This window comes from Corvus moneduloides, chromosome 1 (assembly GCF_009650955.1).
Source record: "Corvus moneduloides isolate bCorMon1 chromosome 1, bCorMon1.pri, whole genome shotgun sequence".
NCBI lineage: Eukaryota > Metazoa > Chordata > Aves > Passeriformes > Corvidae > Corvus > Corvus moneduloides.
Genome location: NC_045476.1, coordinates 43,872,223 through 43,889,969, shown reverse-complemented (window position 1 = coordinate 43,889,969; position 17,747 = coordinate 43,872,223). Strand labels below are relative to the sequence as shown.

General features: G+C 39.5%; 1 protein-coding gene across 11 annotated transcripts in view; it reads right to left on the bottom strand.

Moving 5' to 3' along the window:
* Window positions 1-17,747, bottom strand: part of THRB (thyroid hormone receptor beta) — a 157,005-nt gene that overhangs the window by 8,020 nt on the left and 131,238 nt on the right. For 10 of the 11 annotated variants that reach the window (XM_032108105.1, XM_032108059.1, XM_032108039.1 and 7 more), the window contains 4 exons: window positions 11,727-11,827; window positions 7,820-7,967; window positions 6,203-6,408; window positions 3,267-3,413 (listed from right to left, as the gene is read on the bottom strand). In XM_032108105.1, the coding sequence (XP_031963996.1) occupies window positions 3,267-3,413; window positions 6,203-6,408; window positions 7,820-7,967; window positions 11,727-11,827 (602 nt within the window). The remainder of the gene's footprint in view (window positions 1-3,266; window positions 3,414-6,202; window positions 6,409-7,819; window positions 7,968-11,726; window positions 11,828-17,747) is intronic. The other variant, XM_032108028.1, reaches the window with a different exon arrangement.

Here is a 17,747-nt window from a genome sequence, read left to right as displayed (position 1 = left end):
CTTGAAAGGAGGGAAAAAGCCATTTATTTTTGATTTATATAAAATTATTATATTTACCTCTTTTGCAATTCAAAATGAAACCCCCATGAACTATAGGTTTACATGGCAACGGTGTACTTGCAAAGCAAGTGCATTGATTTGGTGGGAAAAGATGCAGAGTTACCTAATGCAAGTGGAAAGCTGTTCCCTGTTAGAGAAGAGTTTTAAGAACAAAGCTAGCCATGGTCAGGTAAAGGAGTTGAGTCATACAGCTACTTTTCCAGTAATGCCAGCTTCAGGTGTGAAGCTCTTGATACACAAGAAAATTGATTTGTCCTGTTCAGGGCAAATCATTTTCCCTACAGATGACCCTCAGCTCAGCAGCAGTGTGGGGGAGACTGCACAGGCACAGCAGCAGTCTCGCTACACAACGACAATCCCACTGTTTGGCAGCAGAGACTGAAGGAGGGAAAGAAACAGAGTTAAAAAAATTTAAAACGAGAACAGATGTGTGAGAGGAACCATGAAGAGATACTGGAATAAGCAATGGCAGTGAAAAAAGGGACATGAAAGAAAGGAAGAGAGAAGGGAGAAGAAAAGAAATGAAAAAAATTTCAAACCTCTAAACAGAAGGAAGAATAGTAGAAAAGAAACAAAAAACAGTAGAGAAGATATTTTGTGATGCGTCAGCTGTTTTATTAGTGAACCATTAAGTGAATGAGGATTTCTCTTTCTACTTGATCCTTCTTAAAACTTCTTTATGATAGTGGTGGTCTGACTATGCCTATCCTTCACCTGCTTCCCTAATTCTGAAGGATACATGAGACACCTGTTTCACAGATGCCAGGCCTCAGGTCTTATCAGCCAGTAGCAGGAGTTACCAGAGGAAGGAGGCTTGAACATCAGTTCTACTCTCAACTGTGCAGGTTTTAATGCTACCTACACTCATCACCTGAGTGTTGCTACAAGACCATCTTCCAGAAGTGGGGTCAACAAATGTGACTGAAACTCTGCCATGTGTTGTCCTTTCCTCTCTCTCTGCAGGGAGCAAAAGCACAAGGCAGGAACCTGAGGTGCTCACCTCTGCAGGACACATGTGCAATGCAGCACCGTGGAACTCAGCTGAGCTGAGCTAACTCCAAAGGTGTTTACACAGCTTCATCCACTGTGGAACCTCTGCAGCCTTGACATTTGAAACTCACATGAAACTTATTACATGCTCCTCAATCTTCATCTTCTAAGCAGAAAGAAAAGCAGGAAGGAAACAACAGCAGAAATGCTGAGAAGTAAATGAAGTTTTTCTTATACTTTGATTACTCTGGGACTGGATTCTTGTTTTGAGGCAGGGGCCAATGGATGCACACAAACTAAGCTGGGCACTCACAGTGCTTTGCTGGCTTCTGCATGTGTCCAAAGATGTGAAAAAGAAGGAATAATAGCCATGAAAATGTAAGTGGCCATGGATGTTCCTTGTCATGTCCCCCTTTCACAGAGATTTACTACATTCTCAGACAGCTTCTGGAATTATGAACTGAGTTAATGTTTAAATGCTCTGCAGGTCCTATGGAAAAAATGAGGGGTTTTTCTCATAAAAAAATCCACAGCCCACAGAGTATGATTTTTAACCCATAAAGATATGGGTTAAAAATCATAATGGAAACAAAGTAAACAGGAGGGTACCCCTTCAAAAAGGAGCAAACATTTGTCATTTTCTTCATGCTACAGCAAGTGCTATGTGACAACTTGGAGGACAGCTGTCCTACTCCTTTGTGTTCATGAGCTGTCCCTCACCCTGCCATCAGATCTTGCTGTATATGGGCAGGTGTCAGGTTTACACAGTGGCTCAGCTGAAAACAAAGCCTGTCCAGCTGAGCCACATAACATACAGAGGTCATGCTCAGTGATGCCTTGACTTCTTCATCCATGCTTCCTGCCTAGCTCTGACACAAGTGGGCCCATGGTAGCCAGGAGGGGTAGGAGATGTCAGATGGGCACTGAAGTCTGTGTGTGACTGGCAAAGCTTTCTAAATTAAAAAGACTACCTTGGTATGTCACTGCAATTTCCCACCAACAAGTGCCAGATCAGAGGAGACAGATTCCCTCAGATGCTAAATGCTGCAGGGGCCTCATGATCTATGGACATATTCCTTGTATTTTAAAATCTTCATGCTTGGCTACTATTTCATGCTTCCTTGACTTGATGGCGCCAATGTAGAGGCTGACCAGGGTGAGATATTTACACTATGACAACTATTGATATTTACCTCTTCTTGTTCTGTATGTGCCAGAGGACATACATAGCTCTCCCTGACTGACCTTAAAGAAAAGCTGCCAGCCACAGCAGAGTAGAAAGTAATTGCTGCCTTACCCTTTCTTCCTGGTAGGGTGTTGACCTCAAAGCGTGCAATGGGAGGTGTTCCTGCTGATGGCAGGGGTGTTGGAACCGGGTGATCTCTAAAGTCCCTTCCAACCCAAACCATTCTATGATTCTATGAAAATTATTTAGATTATTAAGACTGAAATATTATTTCAAGCTGCAGTTCTGATATAATTTCTTAAATTGGGGTGTCGAGGGCCAGAGAGCGACGAAAGCTGATAGCTGCGCAGATCTTCTAGCCTTGGTGCCGCGAATCAACCATTGCATCTGGTCCTTCAATAAAAATAATACCTTGGTACAAATGAGATCAGCCTAAGGCCTCTGCATTTCTAATGTGCAACCAAGCCTTTGAGTCTATTTACTATATATTTACATGTGAGTATCTACCTGGAATGACAATCCATTATTTTCACAGACTTCTTTGTGCACAACCTCCCCATTCAGGAAAAGCATGCCTAGGGAACCCAATGAGGCAAGTGCCACTCCTGGATAGGGGTGCTTTCCTGAATTTGAAGGATTTTTTACTGCATAGACCCAACTCTACAGTACTGTACCTTCCAAGGAACTGGAAGATACGTAGGGAACTGTGTGCTGGAAAGTTTTATGAAACATATCAGCGATGCTTCTAGACAGTATCTTTCTGTTCATTTGCTTTGTTCAAGGCCACCTCTAAAGACACATCTGAGTCCCTAATGAACCACGATGACTTCCAGATTAACAAACTCAGGATTTCAGTAATCACAGGAAAAAGAAAACTCATGAGAGTCCAGATGATTCTAGTCCCATCAATTTTGAGTGTCTTTAATTTTTTAACTTTAGACACATTGAATTTTAAAGTTCCATGCCAGAGTATTTTGAGTAGTTTTTAACAACAGGCATATAAATGAGGAGTGCAAGAAAGTCTTCTTACCTCACAAAACATAGGCAACTTTTTGGCAAAATCCACCACTCTTGTAATCGCTGGTGTGATAATTTTTGTAAACTGGCTGAAGGCTTCTAAATCCACTTTCCCACCTTCTGGGGCATTAACTATTGGTGCCTGCCCAATATCTTCTGGCTAAGGATATAAACAAAGATATTTAAAGGAGCAATCTGTCTTATACTCTAAAAAATCTGTTTTATACTCTAAAAAGTCCTGCTCAGTGACGGAAGATATGCTAAAATACAAAGCAACACTATTTTCTTTATAAGTAAAGTCCATTACATCACAAAATGAGAATTTATTTGTAAGGGATTGGTGAAAGAGGTGACTGCACAGAGAAATGGGTGACTGGTATGCTGCTACCCATCCTTTGTAGGCAGCTGGACTGTTGTGCACACACTGTTTCTTCTTTGTGTCTGTATCTGTGTACTTTATGGGTGAAGGACATGCATCTTTTGCTTAAAAACATAGGCATGTTTTTCCTTACAGGTGCTGAAAGCTCTCAAGTTTCTCTAAAAGCAAAGAGAGTTAAGGAGACATGTTACCCCTGAGAAGATGCTGCAAGCTTTGTAGAATTAGGCTCTATCACCTATTCAAAGCTCTGAAAGTCTCCCCAGAACAGATTGCCTCGTATCACAGGGCCCCCCCAGGCAATTGCCAAGGCCAGTTTCCAAAAGGCTAAAATAACTTATGTGCAAGGTAAAACAACTTATGAGCAAGAACCAGCTAACCTAAAGGTGGCCTGGATAATGCAAATAGAATTTGAACTCATCTGGGTAAAATTTTGGTTGAAAACCGCCTGTTGCATGACTTCAGCTCAAGGCTTCTCCAAATGAGAAAAAAATCATATTTTGAGGATTTCATTAGGGATATACAATTTAAAAGTTTCAAGTAGGATCTGTAATGAGTGGTTTTTTATTCCAACTGCACTTGAACTTGTTCATCTGGTTTTTATGCAGCTGGTCAATGTTACCATGTATTTTAAAAACAGGCATATCAAAGCTGTTTTGTTTGTTAAGTGTGGCTTTGCAGTTACAAAAGACCTACCAACCACCACACAGAGGTTTCATTCTGTTCACATTAAAAAACAGAAAAAATCCAGAGAAGTAGACCTTTAAGACTGATGGGCCCCATGGCATTTATATGAGACACTTAAACAGGGGAGGTGCTGAAAGTACTGTCTGTAATAAAAACTTGTGTTCAACTACTTTTTAAAAGAAACACATCATAAAAGATCCTTCCACATCTCTGTCACCAATGTGAATCCAAATCTAACTTCATACAAGAAAAAACTCAGCAATGTGTTAATAAAGCAAGCATGAATTGCAAAGGAACAATGAAGAGGACTGGGCTCAATTATCTGATGGTTTCTACTAAAAAACTCAAATAAACTAATTTCTAGACTCTCTCCCTCCCTGACTCTTGGGTAACTAAACCGCATTGTCTGTGTGCTCATGATAAACAACCTTCACCACTTCCAAGCAAAAAGACCAAATGCTTAAACCCACGCAAACCATTGTTATGGAGAAAAAGAGAGCACAGCATTTTCTTGGGAAAGGCAAAAGAAGTCAGAGCCATATAAAGCTAACACATGGGAGGGGAGCCCTTGCCACCTAACTCAACAGGAGAAGAGGTCAGGACCTCCATGAAGTTCCTGTTGTCAAAGAACCAGCCTCAGCTGCATAAGGGTAGATCCATAGCTCCTGGGGCAGGCTGTCATTTTCTCCTGCTCTTCAACAGCTCATTCCCAGCCCCAACCTTGAGCTACCCAGGCTTTATCCCAAACCAGGTGACACCCAAAGAACAGCACTCCTGTCGAAGCAACCAAAAGGACTACTTCAGCTGCTTCTTGATCTGCTCAAACCAGCACCACAAACCTTGCTCTGCAACACCCCTGGAAAATGCTCTCTTGCTTCTTGCCAGTGACAACTGGCTGTGGTTTCCTGACTGTAGAGTACTATGAACACACGTCATTCACATAGAAATTTAGATGGTGTCACTGGAATTAAAAAAAACCCCAACATTATAAAAGAGATCAGCTGCTTTGAATACATAATTCCTCTCAGCAATTCAACAGTGAGTTGAAATTCCCATGGCAAATTACGCAGTAGGAGCCTAGGCTTGCAAAAGGATGAGTGTGCTCTATCTGATTTGGTATACACAGACTGTTAAAGGCCCCTGTGTATTCCTGAAATGCAGTCTATAATCCCTTTTTTGTGCTGTGTAAGCATTTTGCATTCTGCACTTATTTCCTTTAAAAATTGATTTAGAAAAATCAAATAAATCCTTTTTTAAGGTTGAGCATCACAAATCACCATTTATTTTCTGATCCTTAGTTATAGGATGAAAATGTAAGTTGTTTTCTAGGCTGAAATCCCAATGGCATAGTGTATGTATCATCCTGTTCTCACAGAAATTAATTTTCTTTGCCTAATTTATTATCATTAATGTATTCACCATTAACCAAAAGAACCAAAACCCATGCATTATTAACAAAAAATACCAGCTTTCATCTAGAACTTTATATTGTTCTAACACTTTCAATGTTTTATGATAGTTCCTAATAAAGACAACTATCCCTAGACAGAATATATTTAAAAAGATACAGTATGCATTATAGACTGCTTTTGTTCTTAATCAGGAGTGAAACAATTTTTCAACTTTTTCTTATCATAGCACAATAAAAGTATCCAGCTGAGTAAGCCTTAACATAGCAACATGCTCTTTATCTTTTGAAATACATGGTCTGATCAAACACTGAGGTTCAGGCATGAAAAAGGAAGTAATAACTACATAAAATCATCCTTTTCCCATAAACATCAGTACACTGGCAGATAAAATCTCTTTGGGGTTGCAATGCTGGGAAGGCAGAAGAAAGAACAGAACGTGGCTCCAAGAGCAGCATACAAGGCAACAGCCCTTACCAGAAATTTCCTTTTCTGCTTCCAGTGGCTTCCTTGTGCATTGGTGGCCACATGTGCTTCAGTAACAATTTTGATGAGCTCCCATTCCTCATCCGTTGGCTCTGGTTTGTGCCCAATGGTTTTCTGCAGCTCTTCCCGACGTCTCTTCTCCCGATTTTCTTCTATCAGCTTCCTTTTTGCCAACCTCTTACTGTCATCCAACACCACTAGAAGGGGAAAAAACATACAAAAATGGCAGGAAGCTGTTAAGGTTGTCAGAACTTTGGTCTTTTCTGTGCCTGAGGTACCAGTTGGTTACAAACACCTTAACTAATCAGTAAGGAAGTACCTTGGCAAGACCCACAGTTGAGACAGTTCTCTTATTTCTCCCTTCAAACTTCATTATCTCAGAAGCCTGGATAGCAAAGAATGACTCACCTTCCTGGTAATGCTTTGTATACTGCCATTGCCCTCAGGGTATTCCACCAATAAAACTAAAATGCAAAACTTTGTGAGGTGTCAAAGTGCTCCTATAACTTGGACTTGAAGTAATCCATGTTGGGAAAGATGCACTTCTGTTTTCTTTAAAGTCGTACCAGCACACTCACACTCACTGCTCTGAAGTGCCGAACACTTTCTTGGAAGCCAGAAGAAGGTAACATGGACTAAAGAAAGTGGGAGTGCTTATTTACAGAAGGCTCATCTACCTGAATCATGACACAATCAGATCAACCTGCCTTTGGCTCTTTCCCTAATCCCCAAAAATGGCTACATGGTGTTCCTGTAGAGTCCTATTACTTCCAGTGACCCCAGATGCACAGGCCCCAGGGCTGCTCTGCTCACCACTTCAATGGTATCCAGCCCCTCTCCTGAAGGTCCAGCTGGCCACAATGAAATTGTCTCCTTTATTCTATTTCCCTCTAGACAGAAGCCACAGTTATACATTATATTAACAATGAAAATACTAAGTTAGACAATTTTTCTGTTGTTTACTGGGCCTGTTTTCCTATCGCTTCTTCTGCTAAGGATTATACTGGCAACAACCAGGAAGGCACAAGGGGTTTTATGTGACTACTGGGGGTTTTGTGTGACTTCCTCCCATTTGTAGTAATTGAAGTTATTGGTGTAAATCCTTGTGCAATGGCAGGAAAAGAAGACCCCTAAGGGTTAATCTTACAGCCATATTTTCTAGTTCTTTAGAATGAGAGTCAAAATCTTTGCAGCAGATAACTTCTTCAGGGCTAAAAATAAAACAAACAACTGCAGGATGACTCATACAATGACATTCAATTTCACATCCTCCAGAATTTTCTAAACAAGATGTTTTTATCTCAAGCAAAGTGTCCATCCAGATGCATTTCTCCCTCCTCTCCTCCAAAGAGTGAACATTCCTACTGTTACTCAGCTTGATAAGGCCAGGAGAAGGTGCAGCCTGATGAAGGATAAACAAAAAATTTCATAGTCCTATGAAAGTGGCTTAATGCAGTGAGTGCAATTCCCTGGCACCAGTTATTAAAACCAGGAAAGTGCCCACAGTTCTACTTTACTTTAACAAGCTTCATCAATCAACATACTTTAAGCAAACACAAACACTGAAAAAAAAAGATAAAAGAAAGAAAACCAGGAAAATATACTTACAATCTGTTGCCATGCCAACAAAGATACATTTTTTGAAGCGACATTCCTGGCACTGATTTCTTGTTACTTTGTCTATCACACATTTTCCTTCATATTTACAGGAATAGGTTGGATGGAGGTTCTTTTGAATGGTTCTTCTAAAAAAACCCTAAGTGCAAGACATAAATACATTGGAAAACATTAGCACTGAGCAATTTTTAAAAATTGGGAGCTGCTTTGGTTTGTTAGACATGTATCTAAGTATGCAAGATAACACAATTCCCTGAAACTCTCAAAACTCTCAAATCTGTTTTATAGTGTGTAGCATTTCTCTTGATTTTCCTTAAAAATTAAAAACACATAGACATCTTAGGTAAGTACAGGTGTAAGTAATGCTGTCTTGAGGCACAAATACTGTGTACATGTCTTCTCATAGTCTTATGTTTTACTGCATTAAATTTTTTTTGTATATGTAGTATTTTATTTTGAGCCCCTTTCCAAATTCTGTAATCATCTTGAAGGATATTAAAAGGCATACACATAGATTTAATTAAAGAGCAGCTTCTGCAGATAGTAAGACTGGTGGTGTGTTTGTGCTATTAAAGGATTGAGCACAAACAGTTCTACTCCTTTCTTTCCATAAAAGCCAAATAACCAACCAACGAACCAACCAAATCTGGGCAAGACAAAGATTTTGCAAATACAGTCTACGCAATCTTTGACAACAGTGGATCCCTAATTTATAAATTATTTCTGATAAGCAGATTTAATTTGTATTTACCACAGAATTTCAAAAGCCCCATCACGACCAAAGATTCCTCTCTATATCTATCTATCTATCTATCTATCTAATTTATCATAATACAGATGTATATTGCAAATTTAAACAGATCCTAAGACCACATGAACTAATGCAACTCCACTGAATTCACTCATTTACACACCCCATAAAGCCTCGCTGTAGGTAAAGAAATCAGCTAAAATTTATCTCTGAACATTATGGACATAATCTCAGTAATAATTTCAACATGACTTTTCTCACTGACTTTTGCAAGGGCTGGATAAACTCCCCAAGACTGCAAGATACGAACAAGATAGGCTGTAAAGCAAGAAATTTAGACTTCACTTAAATATCAAGTTTCATCATTATTTGAGACTGTCTACATTCAGCAATGCAGCGTGGGATCACCTTGATACAGAGAACACACTGATACCCTGGTCCTGTTTGACTGAGGCTGCTGAGAATGGCTTTGGTTTCAGTCAAAACAATGGCAAAATTCAAGTGAGATTTTACCTTATGAATAATCTCTTCAGCTGGGATTTTATCTAATGAATAGTCTCTTCACTTCAGTAGGTGAAAGGTCTGTTTTTAAATCATGTTAAATAACACCCAGTAAAATCTTACAGCAGTGTGCAATTTCTTTTAAAATAGAATGTTGAATTAACATGCACAGATAAGTCTGTATTTCAGCTTGTACTCCTAACTCCTGTGAAGACAATAAAGAGCCTTGTCCTCATTAGAGTTTTATCTTACAAGATTCAGCTTGAGCTAAAAGTACAACTCTTTCTTCCTTAATTATGTTAAGATCTGAAATGTTAATTAAACTGAGTGGCATAAAGCTTGTGTGAGAGCCTTTGCAAGACTGGGACCAGTTGCGTTGAGATAAAATCCAGGAAATGATGGGCAAGATATCCTTATGTGGGGTTTGGAATAAGTCTCAAACTCTCATCTACTGAACACCCATTTTTGGTTCTGTTCTCAACCCTGTGATGAATTCCTAGAGACAGGATCTGCCTCTCTCCTCCTTGAAGACCTAAGACGGCTGTAGACAACCAGGGTCACAGGGTTATCAATAGTTACTGCAAGAGATGGAAAAATCTCTAATGAATCTCAGCAAGTGAGCTTCTGTTTTCCAAATCTTGCACAGGATTTAATGTAGCTGTAGCTTTATGATGGCAAAGCTCTCCATCACCTGCATTGGGACAGCCCATTTCACCTTCTCGTTTCTTTGCATTTCTCAGAAACTTTTTTGCAAAACACCTTCTTCGTTCATCTCTAGACACAATGAGTTAAAGAAGCTGCTCTCTGTATCTGTCCAAACACTTCACCACAGAAATGTTATTTTCATCAATAAAAGAAAGCACATTGTATTGTAGGCAGTAACTCTTCCTAAACTCCTTTGCTACGCACCTATATAGCAGTAGGTGCAATGGGTAAAGTCTGGAAAAACATATCAGTGATGTCAGAACTCACTGTTCATTTGTGTTTCAATCCCTCGCCATTGACTCTTCAGAAATCACATGTGAGGATGCTTTGTTCACAAAAGCACTTGCCAAAGCAAATCTTTGGCTGTCAGCCCTGATTATTCTTGTTACAAAACTAAAGTGACTTTGAGTAGAAGCAACGAGTAAATGACAAATTAATTGAAAATTGATTATATATATTGTGTATTGATAAAATATATAACTTTGCTGATAAATCATACAACTTGAAATGTGTATGCAGCTCCCCCAAGAAATTAATTACTTTTTGCAAATTGTTAGTTCAGTTCCTTATGCACATAAGCATTATTTTAAATTGTACATCAGACAGAAGAACTGCATCTGAAGATAAAGGCAGATTTGTATGCTATGTCTCTAAAATAGCTGGTAGGCATAAAACTAACTACTTGAGTTGAAATAACAAAAACCTTAGCAGGAAAGCCAGCAAGAGATACAGCTGTTCAGCTGGGAGCTAAGTATATTTCATAATGCCACACTGCTGCTTATGTCCCATTATATCTGAATTAAGTTGCATTCATACATGTTATGTATTGTTATCATCTGGTATACGGGACGCAAATGTATAAGAATCACTTGTGCAGCTCCACTACTCTTTTTAAAGATACAAGTATTTTTTTCATACATTGTATGTATGTATAAAACCATTATGAATATTATCATGGATCTGCTATACATAGGCTATTTAGGTCTCTGTGCATTTCATAAACGTAACTTAGGACAATGATGTACAACCAAAAGAACAACTTCAACACAATGTGTTGTACTGTGATGAGGGGCTCTAAAGCCAATCCAAACCCAAAATCTCAGATCGAAATGTTCCAGACTTTGTGGATGAACAGAATGAGACTTTTGTGGCTTAGTCTCATGACACTGGTCCAAGACATGTGTGGTCCCATTCATTTAGAAAAACAGTATTTTTTTATTTTCTGCAGGACAGAATAGCATTCTTACAGAATCTCAAGCTATTCAGGCAAATTCATGGCAGTGAAATCATGTAAGATGTGCCTGATTCTGTTACTCAATTTTTTTATTTACTTGCCCAAAGCAATCTCCTTTTTAATTTAATTTTCCATGTAGTCTTGGAGATGCATTTTAGGGCTGAAAGCACATTTCAATATGCTTAAGTTAAAGAAGTCAAAATCTTTTTGAAATTATTTTGGTTGGGTGTCAATGCTTCCCAAAGTAGTATGGGTACATGGAAGGGATTTTGATTTTTGCTTCTTCACAGGGATGATGAGAGGCACTGGAACACTGCTAATCACTACAGACTCTTCATGGCCATAAGCAGAACCTCAGCTATTGCATAAACAGCTTCAGTGGAGTTGCTGGGAACATGCTGATGTACTCTGGCTGAGAATATGACTAAAGAAACGTTAAAAAATGGAAATTCAAAAGCTAACTGTTAAACAGCAACAACAACAATCTAAATTTCTTGTTTTCTTTTCAGAAGCAAACACGGCAAAAACCAACTATATTCCTTATGCATATGAAGAGCAGCAGCACGGCCAGCTACGGCTTATCATCAGTACTGGATGTTCTTGTTAGCTTCTAATCTGTCTTTATTTGATTTGACAGCACAGTTCAGGAAGTCTGTATAATGGAGGAGAGCTATTTCTGATTCCCACTTTCCCACTGCGCCATTTACCTTGCAACCTTCACAAGTGATGCAGCGATAATGATATCCGGTGGCTTTGTCCCCACATACTACACATAGCTCATCCTTGTCTAAGTAACTGGGTATATACCCTGCAAAGAAAAAGAGGATGTGGCATGTAAACTCCATATAAAATTATATTATACATTTGATATAAAAAGATTGTATTAAAATCCACTGCAGAGCTTGTCTACCAGTGCCATACTTCTGAACTCACAGAATTTCCTGAATAAAAGTTCGTATTGTGTTACAGACTTAATTAACACAGCCTATAAGATCTTCTACTCTTCAGACTGATTCAGTGTCTATTGGTCAAGAAGGAAAAGCTGGAACATGATTTCTCTCTCCTGAGTGAAATACTATCTCAGAAAATATTCATTACTTCAAAAGATTTGATGTGAAATAATAAAATAGCAGTTAAGATATACAATATAATTCTGTTCTATATATCAGAGAAAAACTCGATATACTTGTATACTCAGATGAGAACCCAGGTTTCAGTGTGACTGGGGGACTTGGTAGTAAGAAATATTTACTGACAGATGGTTTGTTTCAGAGAGGTACTAGCAACATATTACCTAAGCTGTATTGATCACACCTGACCTGAACGTGCTCCACAGGAATATTTAACATAGCCCAAATTTAAAGCAAAATACGTGGACATTCGAATACATGTGTGTGTGTGTATACATGTATGTGTTGGAATGAAATTTTCTCTTCAGAAGTGGTTTACCAGATCCAGCCAGTGAAAATATTCCTGCTGTGAAAAAAATTGGCAAGGTTTGGTTCTTTTTCCACAATGACATTTGTTTTGAAAACACAAACATATTTTCAATTTGAGCAAAAAACCAAAACAATTCTGATGGCAAGCAAAAAGTAATTGTAACTACAGACAACTTTTAAACGGGGTAAAATACAAACCTTTCAAAATCAATGTTTCCATGACTCATGGACTTAGAGTTTGGAACTTTACCTTCTGAAAAATCTCACTGTGAAGATGTAACATGGAGATCTCAGATTCCCTTTGAGGGCAGAGAGAAAAGTGCACCTATTTGTATAACTGTGTAAGATTACTGGAGTGTAGTAAACATTTCACAGAATCCCACAATGGCTGAGGTTGGAAGTCACTTCTGGAGGTCAACTGCTCCAACACCCTTGCTCAACACAGGCCCACCTAGAGCCAGCTGTCCAGGACCATGCCCGGACAGCTTTTGAGTATCTCCTGGGATGGAGACTCCACAACCTTTTTGGGCAATCTGTGCAAGTGCTTTGCTCTGTCACCTTCAAAGTGAAAAGAAAATACAATTTTATTATTCTCAGAAGGAGTTCCCTTTATTTCGATTTGTGCTCATTGCCTTTTGTTCTGTCACTGGGAACTGAGAGGAGTCTGGCCCTGTCTTCTACAGTATGTACACACACTGATATGCCCTCTTGAGCCTTTTCTGCTCCAGGCTGAACAGTCCCAGCTTTCTCAGTTAGTCTTCATAGAAAGATGCTTCAGTTCATCATCTTTGTGGGCCTTTGCTGGGCTTGCTCCAGGATGTCTGTGACTTTCTTGTACTGGGGAGCTCAGAACTGAACCCAACACTGCAGATGTGTTTCACTAGAGCTGAACAGAAGGGAAGGATCACATCCCTCAAGCTGCTGGTGACGATTTTCCTAAAGCAGACCAGGATGTAATTTACCTCCATTGCTTCAAGGACACATTGCTGGCCCATATGCAACTTGCTGCCAACCAGGAACCCCCAAGAACTGGGATTCACCCTGCACTGCTGTGTTTATTATTTCTCCCCTAGTGCAGAATTTGGCCTTTCCCTTTAATGAAGTTCAAGAGATTCCTCTCATCCCATTTTTATAGCCTGTCTAGGTTGCTCTGAACGGCAGCACACCCATCTGGTGTTCCAGCCACTCCTCCCGGTTTTGCATCAACTGCCAGCTGTCTGAGTGGAATTTATGAGTGCAGTGAAGGAGAGTCCTTTGGATGTGGCTGCCTGTAACACTACCCTTTGCCACTGGCTTGCTGAATCCATCTGTAGCACCACACGTGAGGCCAGACATGAAGCTTGCTGTCTTTATGCAGCCCTCACAGCAGCACGGGTTGGTACAGCTTGGGGATTTGGGACACCAGTCACTTGGAGGACAACCAGCAGCAAGACTCAGGGCAGCAGAAGGCTGTTGGAGAATGCTGCAAGAGGGGTGATCATCATGTTCACGCAACTAACATGTCAGAGGGTCTGCTTAGTAACAGACAGTTTAAATTAAAGTGCCTTCCTAAGGCTATGCTTCCAGATGTTCTCCAGAAAGGAAAGCCCGAATCAGAGACAAAACACTTGAAGCTAACTGAACTTAAAATACTTAAACTTTATGGAGGCTGGTGAGCAAATCAGGAGAAAGCAAAGAAGGCAGAAAGTATTTGTATGGCCTAGTTTGAGTGTAATTATGAGAACCTCAAATTATAGAGAACATATATCCCTCTTCTCTAAAATGAGGAAGAAGTAGTACTTGGAAGCCATGCCTGGATATGGGCATCTCAGGTCTGCCAATATTCCTACTGACATCTGAAAGGGGAGTAGGGGAATGAGCTGAGATCTTAATGTTGTATCCAGCCAGTCTACAAGACACCAGACGACCAGATTTATGTTCAGGCTACGTTTCTCCATGATGAACAAGTTATGCTTGGATAGACTGTGGCCATGTGACATTGAGGGATGAGAGACAGCAGGGTTTCAACTCTAATTACATCACTGACTCCTAACAGACACTGTGCCAGTGGGGGATTAGCAGAGGCTATTATCTCCATCCTGCCCCCACTTTGCTCACACCTGCCATTGCACATGCAACACATACACAACATAGAGCTGATAGAGTGGGCAGAAGATGCAGCAAAGGGATGCAGAATTTTCCCCTAAATTTCTCATAAAGATCAATGGGTTCTTGTTATTGCTGGTTACTACCATTCATGAAACACAGACTTTGCATAGCATAAAGTACGTCCTCTAAAATTCAGTATCCCTGGTTAGCTTCCTCAAGAATTGCTTCTGAATTAAATGCCTTGATACTTCATTATTATACAAATTGGTTAGTGCTGTTCATGTAATGGCAACTTGTTCTACTGGAGGAGCAGGAGACCACTTGTCTAAACCGCTTCCTTGAATTTATACAGTAGGTCATGCATATGACCACTGCTGTCCATCTCCTTCCTGGAGTTTCATGATTTTATCCAATATAGGAAACAGTTTCCAACCTGGCAGAAGACACAATCTCCTACAGGGACTCTTAGAGATTAAAAATGGCATCCTTACATGCAACCACATTCCCAATTTTCTTTCATCAGAAGCATTAAATGCCACCTACTTAAGATACCTATATATTATGTTCAGTACTTCCACAGGATTGAGCCTATGTCACAAGGGAAGCACACACTTGGAACTCTTCTAGGGATTCAACAGGAAACAAGAATAGAAAAATCTTATCCCAAGAAATCATTGGCAACAAAAGTATGCAATACACATATCTTTTCTTTCTATTACAGTTTTCTATACTTATAAGACTTCTTCCAAGAGCTAATGGGGTCAGAAAAAGCTAGCATGGGAAAACTGGACCTTCAGTATTATTTTTAAAAGATACAATTCAGACAAATATCACTGCAAAAGGAGTAAGTGGACTTACATTTAGTTCCGACAAACACTAATGTTCACTCTAAGTAATCTCTAGTAGTTGCAAATTTCCTGTATGACCTCTGTATAAATTCAATACAATTTCATTTGAAACACGTGCAGATAAACAGACAGTACATTTTCTCTGCTTCTCAGACTTAGAAACAGTATTAGCAGGAAGAAATTCAACACATTCTAAACATGGTACCAGCATGGAAGAAATGAATACTGCAGTGGAGATTCTTAGGGAAGCCATGGACAGCAGCAGAGTCATGTGTTAGATGTTTTGAGGAAGGGGCAGAACAATAGACTTGTCTCACTCTTTGCATCATCATTAGTAACTTGTCTCTCATATCAACAAGTACTTTTGCTTCGTGTGTGTGCAATAATACTGAGGCAAAACCAAAAACTCCCATGTGGAAAAACAGATGCTGTCCGGACAGAGTAACCCAGGTGCTCTCTTACTACAGAAGAATGTCTGATAAATCTCATGGGAACATCAGGTAGGTTCCTATTTCAGGTACTCGTAATTTATCTTTTATTTCTTGGTCAAAACCTTTTAAGTAAATAGCTAAGAAGAACGGTTCGAGAGCAACACCAATCTCACTGAATAGTACAAAACCAGCCAATATTGTTCCTTGTTGTTTCAAGTCTCTGCTGTATTCAGCAACCTCATGGACTGTCATTTGTTGCATCCTGTATGATCCTGCAAGTTAATTATCTGTCAAGTATGACTTGACATTGTTTACCCGATGCCTACCTTGGATCTTTGTTTTGAGTGGAGAATAATAGTGAATGACCTTGATCTGCCATGTCTGCTGTTTCCCCTGTAGCCTAAAGTAACACCTTTGGTCCCCAGACTCCCACCTGCCAGTCTGCCTAATCTTACTGTCTTGGCAAGGCTAAGCACACAGAAGGACCAGTTGCCCCTCTCTAGAAGAATATGCCATATAATCCATTACAGCCAATCTTGAGAGCGTTTTAAATCAAAACTGTAGCTTTGTAGAGGTATGGCAGGAAACAATTCCCTTCAACAGGAAAATGTAACAGGAAATGTATGTCTGCCCCAAGCAGCCATAAGGACGGAAGGAGATCTGCTAACCTATGCAGTCATCTGAGGTATTCCTTCATTAATACTGTATGCATGCACTCTTGAACTACCATTTGCAGGAATGATGCCTTAAAGCAGCATCTATGACCCTGCACAGTGTAACGGCCTGGAGAGACACAAATGAGACACTCAGTGGCTATTCCTCCATGCAACAAGGCAAAGAAAAACTATTTCAATTACAACAAACTCTGAAAAATGATAGTGTTTCTTTTTCCTCTGTACCAGGTACACATTAACAACAACAACAAAAAAAGCATATTTTGAGAAAAGTAAAGAACCAATTTCAGTTTCGTTAAAGTATCACTGCACATACTTTATATCTCCAGGTCTGTACAGATAATGTGATATTTGCCTAGGGAATTAATCCACACTTTAAAAACATTGTTGAACCAAACGGGATTTGACTACCAAACAGGGATATGAGTAACACTGATGCAAACAAATTACACCTGTCTACCAGATGTTCATTGTTAGCTTGTCCTAATCCACCACAGATTTATAGTTTGCAGGCAGAAAATACCATTTTTTGCTATTGCAGAAGGACACTTACATTTCAAGACCATTATTCAGTATTTTAATTTTCACTGTACACTGGCAAATTCATGTATTAAATACATTCCCTGAAATCTTTCTTTCCCCTGTCTGGTATGGTTTGCATGACTGGAGACCACTCACTAAAATGAGGAGTTAGAACTTACCAGTAAGCTGGTATTCACTTACCAGACGCTGCAGTATGAAAATGAAAAAGATGAAATTAATTATTACCTTGGGAATCCCTAACTGTATTAAAACTGAAATGTAAATTTGTACTGCTGTTCTACTGCTTTCATAGTCACCTTGAACTCTTTACAAATTATAAAAAATTACAAGGACCAGCCATACATCATCTTTGACATACTTGTGCAGAAAAATCTTAAATGGAGTGTTTGTTGGTGAAAGCATAGAGCCAAGAGAGAAAAAGCATACTCCATTCTTATTTGTGCTATTATCAACATTGATCTGAAAGCCTCGTCTGATACACTGATCCTTGTTTCCCACTTTCTTTAAATTACTCCCACTGAGAAAAATGCCTTCTTTCTCCTTCGAGCTTGGAAGCACTGAGAATGTTACTGAACAGATTCACACTTTTCTTGTTAGCTAACTGGCTTGCTCGTCCTCAATTTTGATCTTTGTTGACATTCTTTGATTTATGAAATTACAAAAATTTGGCAAAAGATTCTGCAAAGACCGAATCTGAAACATTTT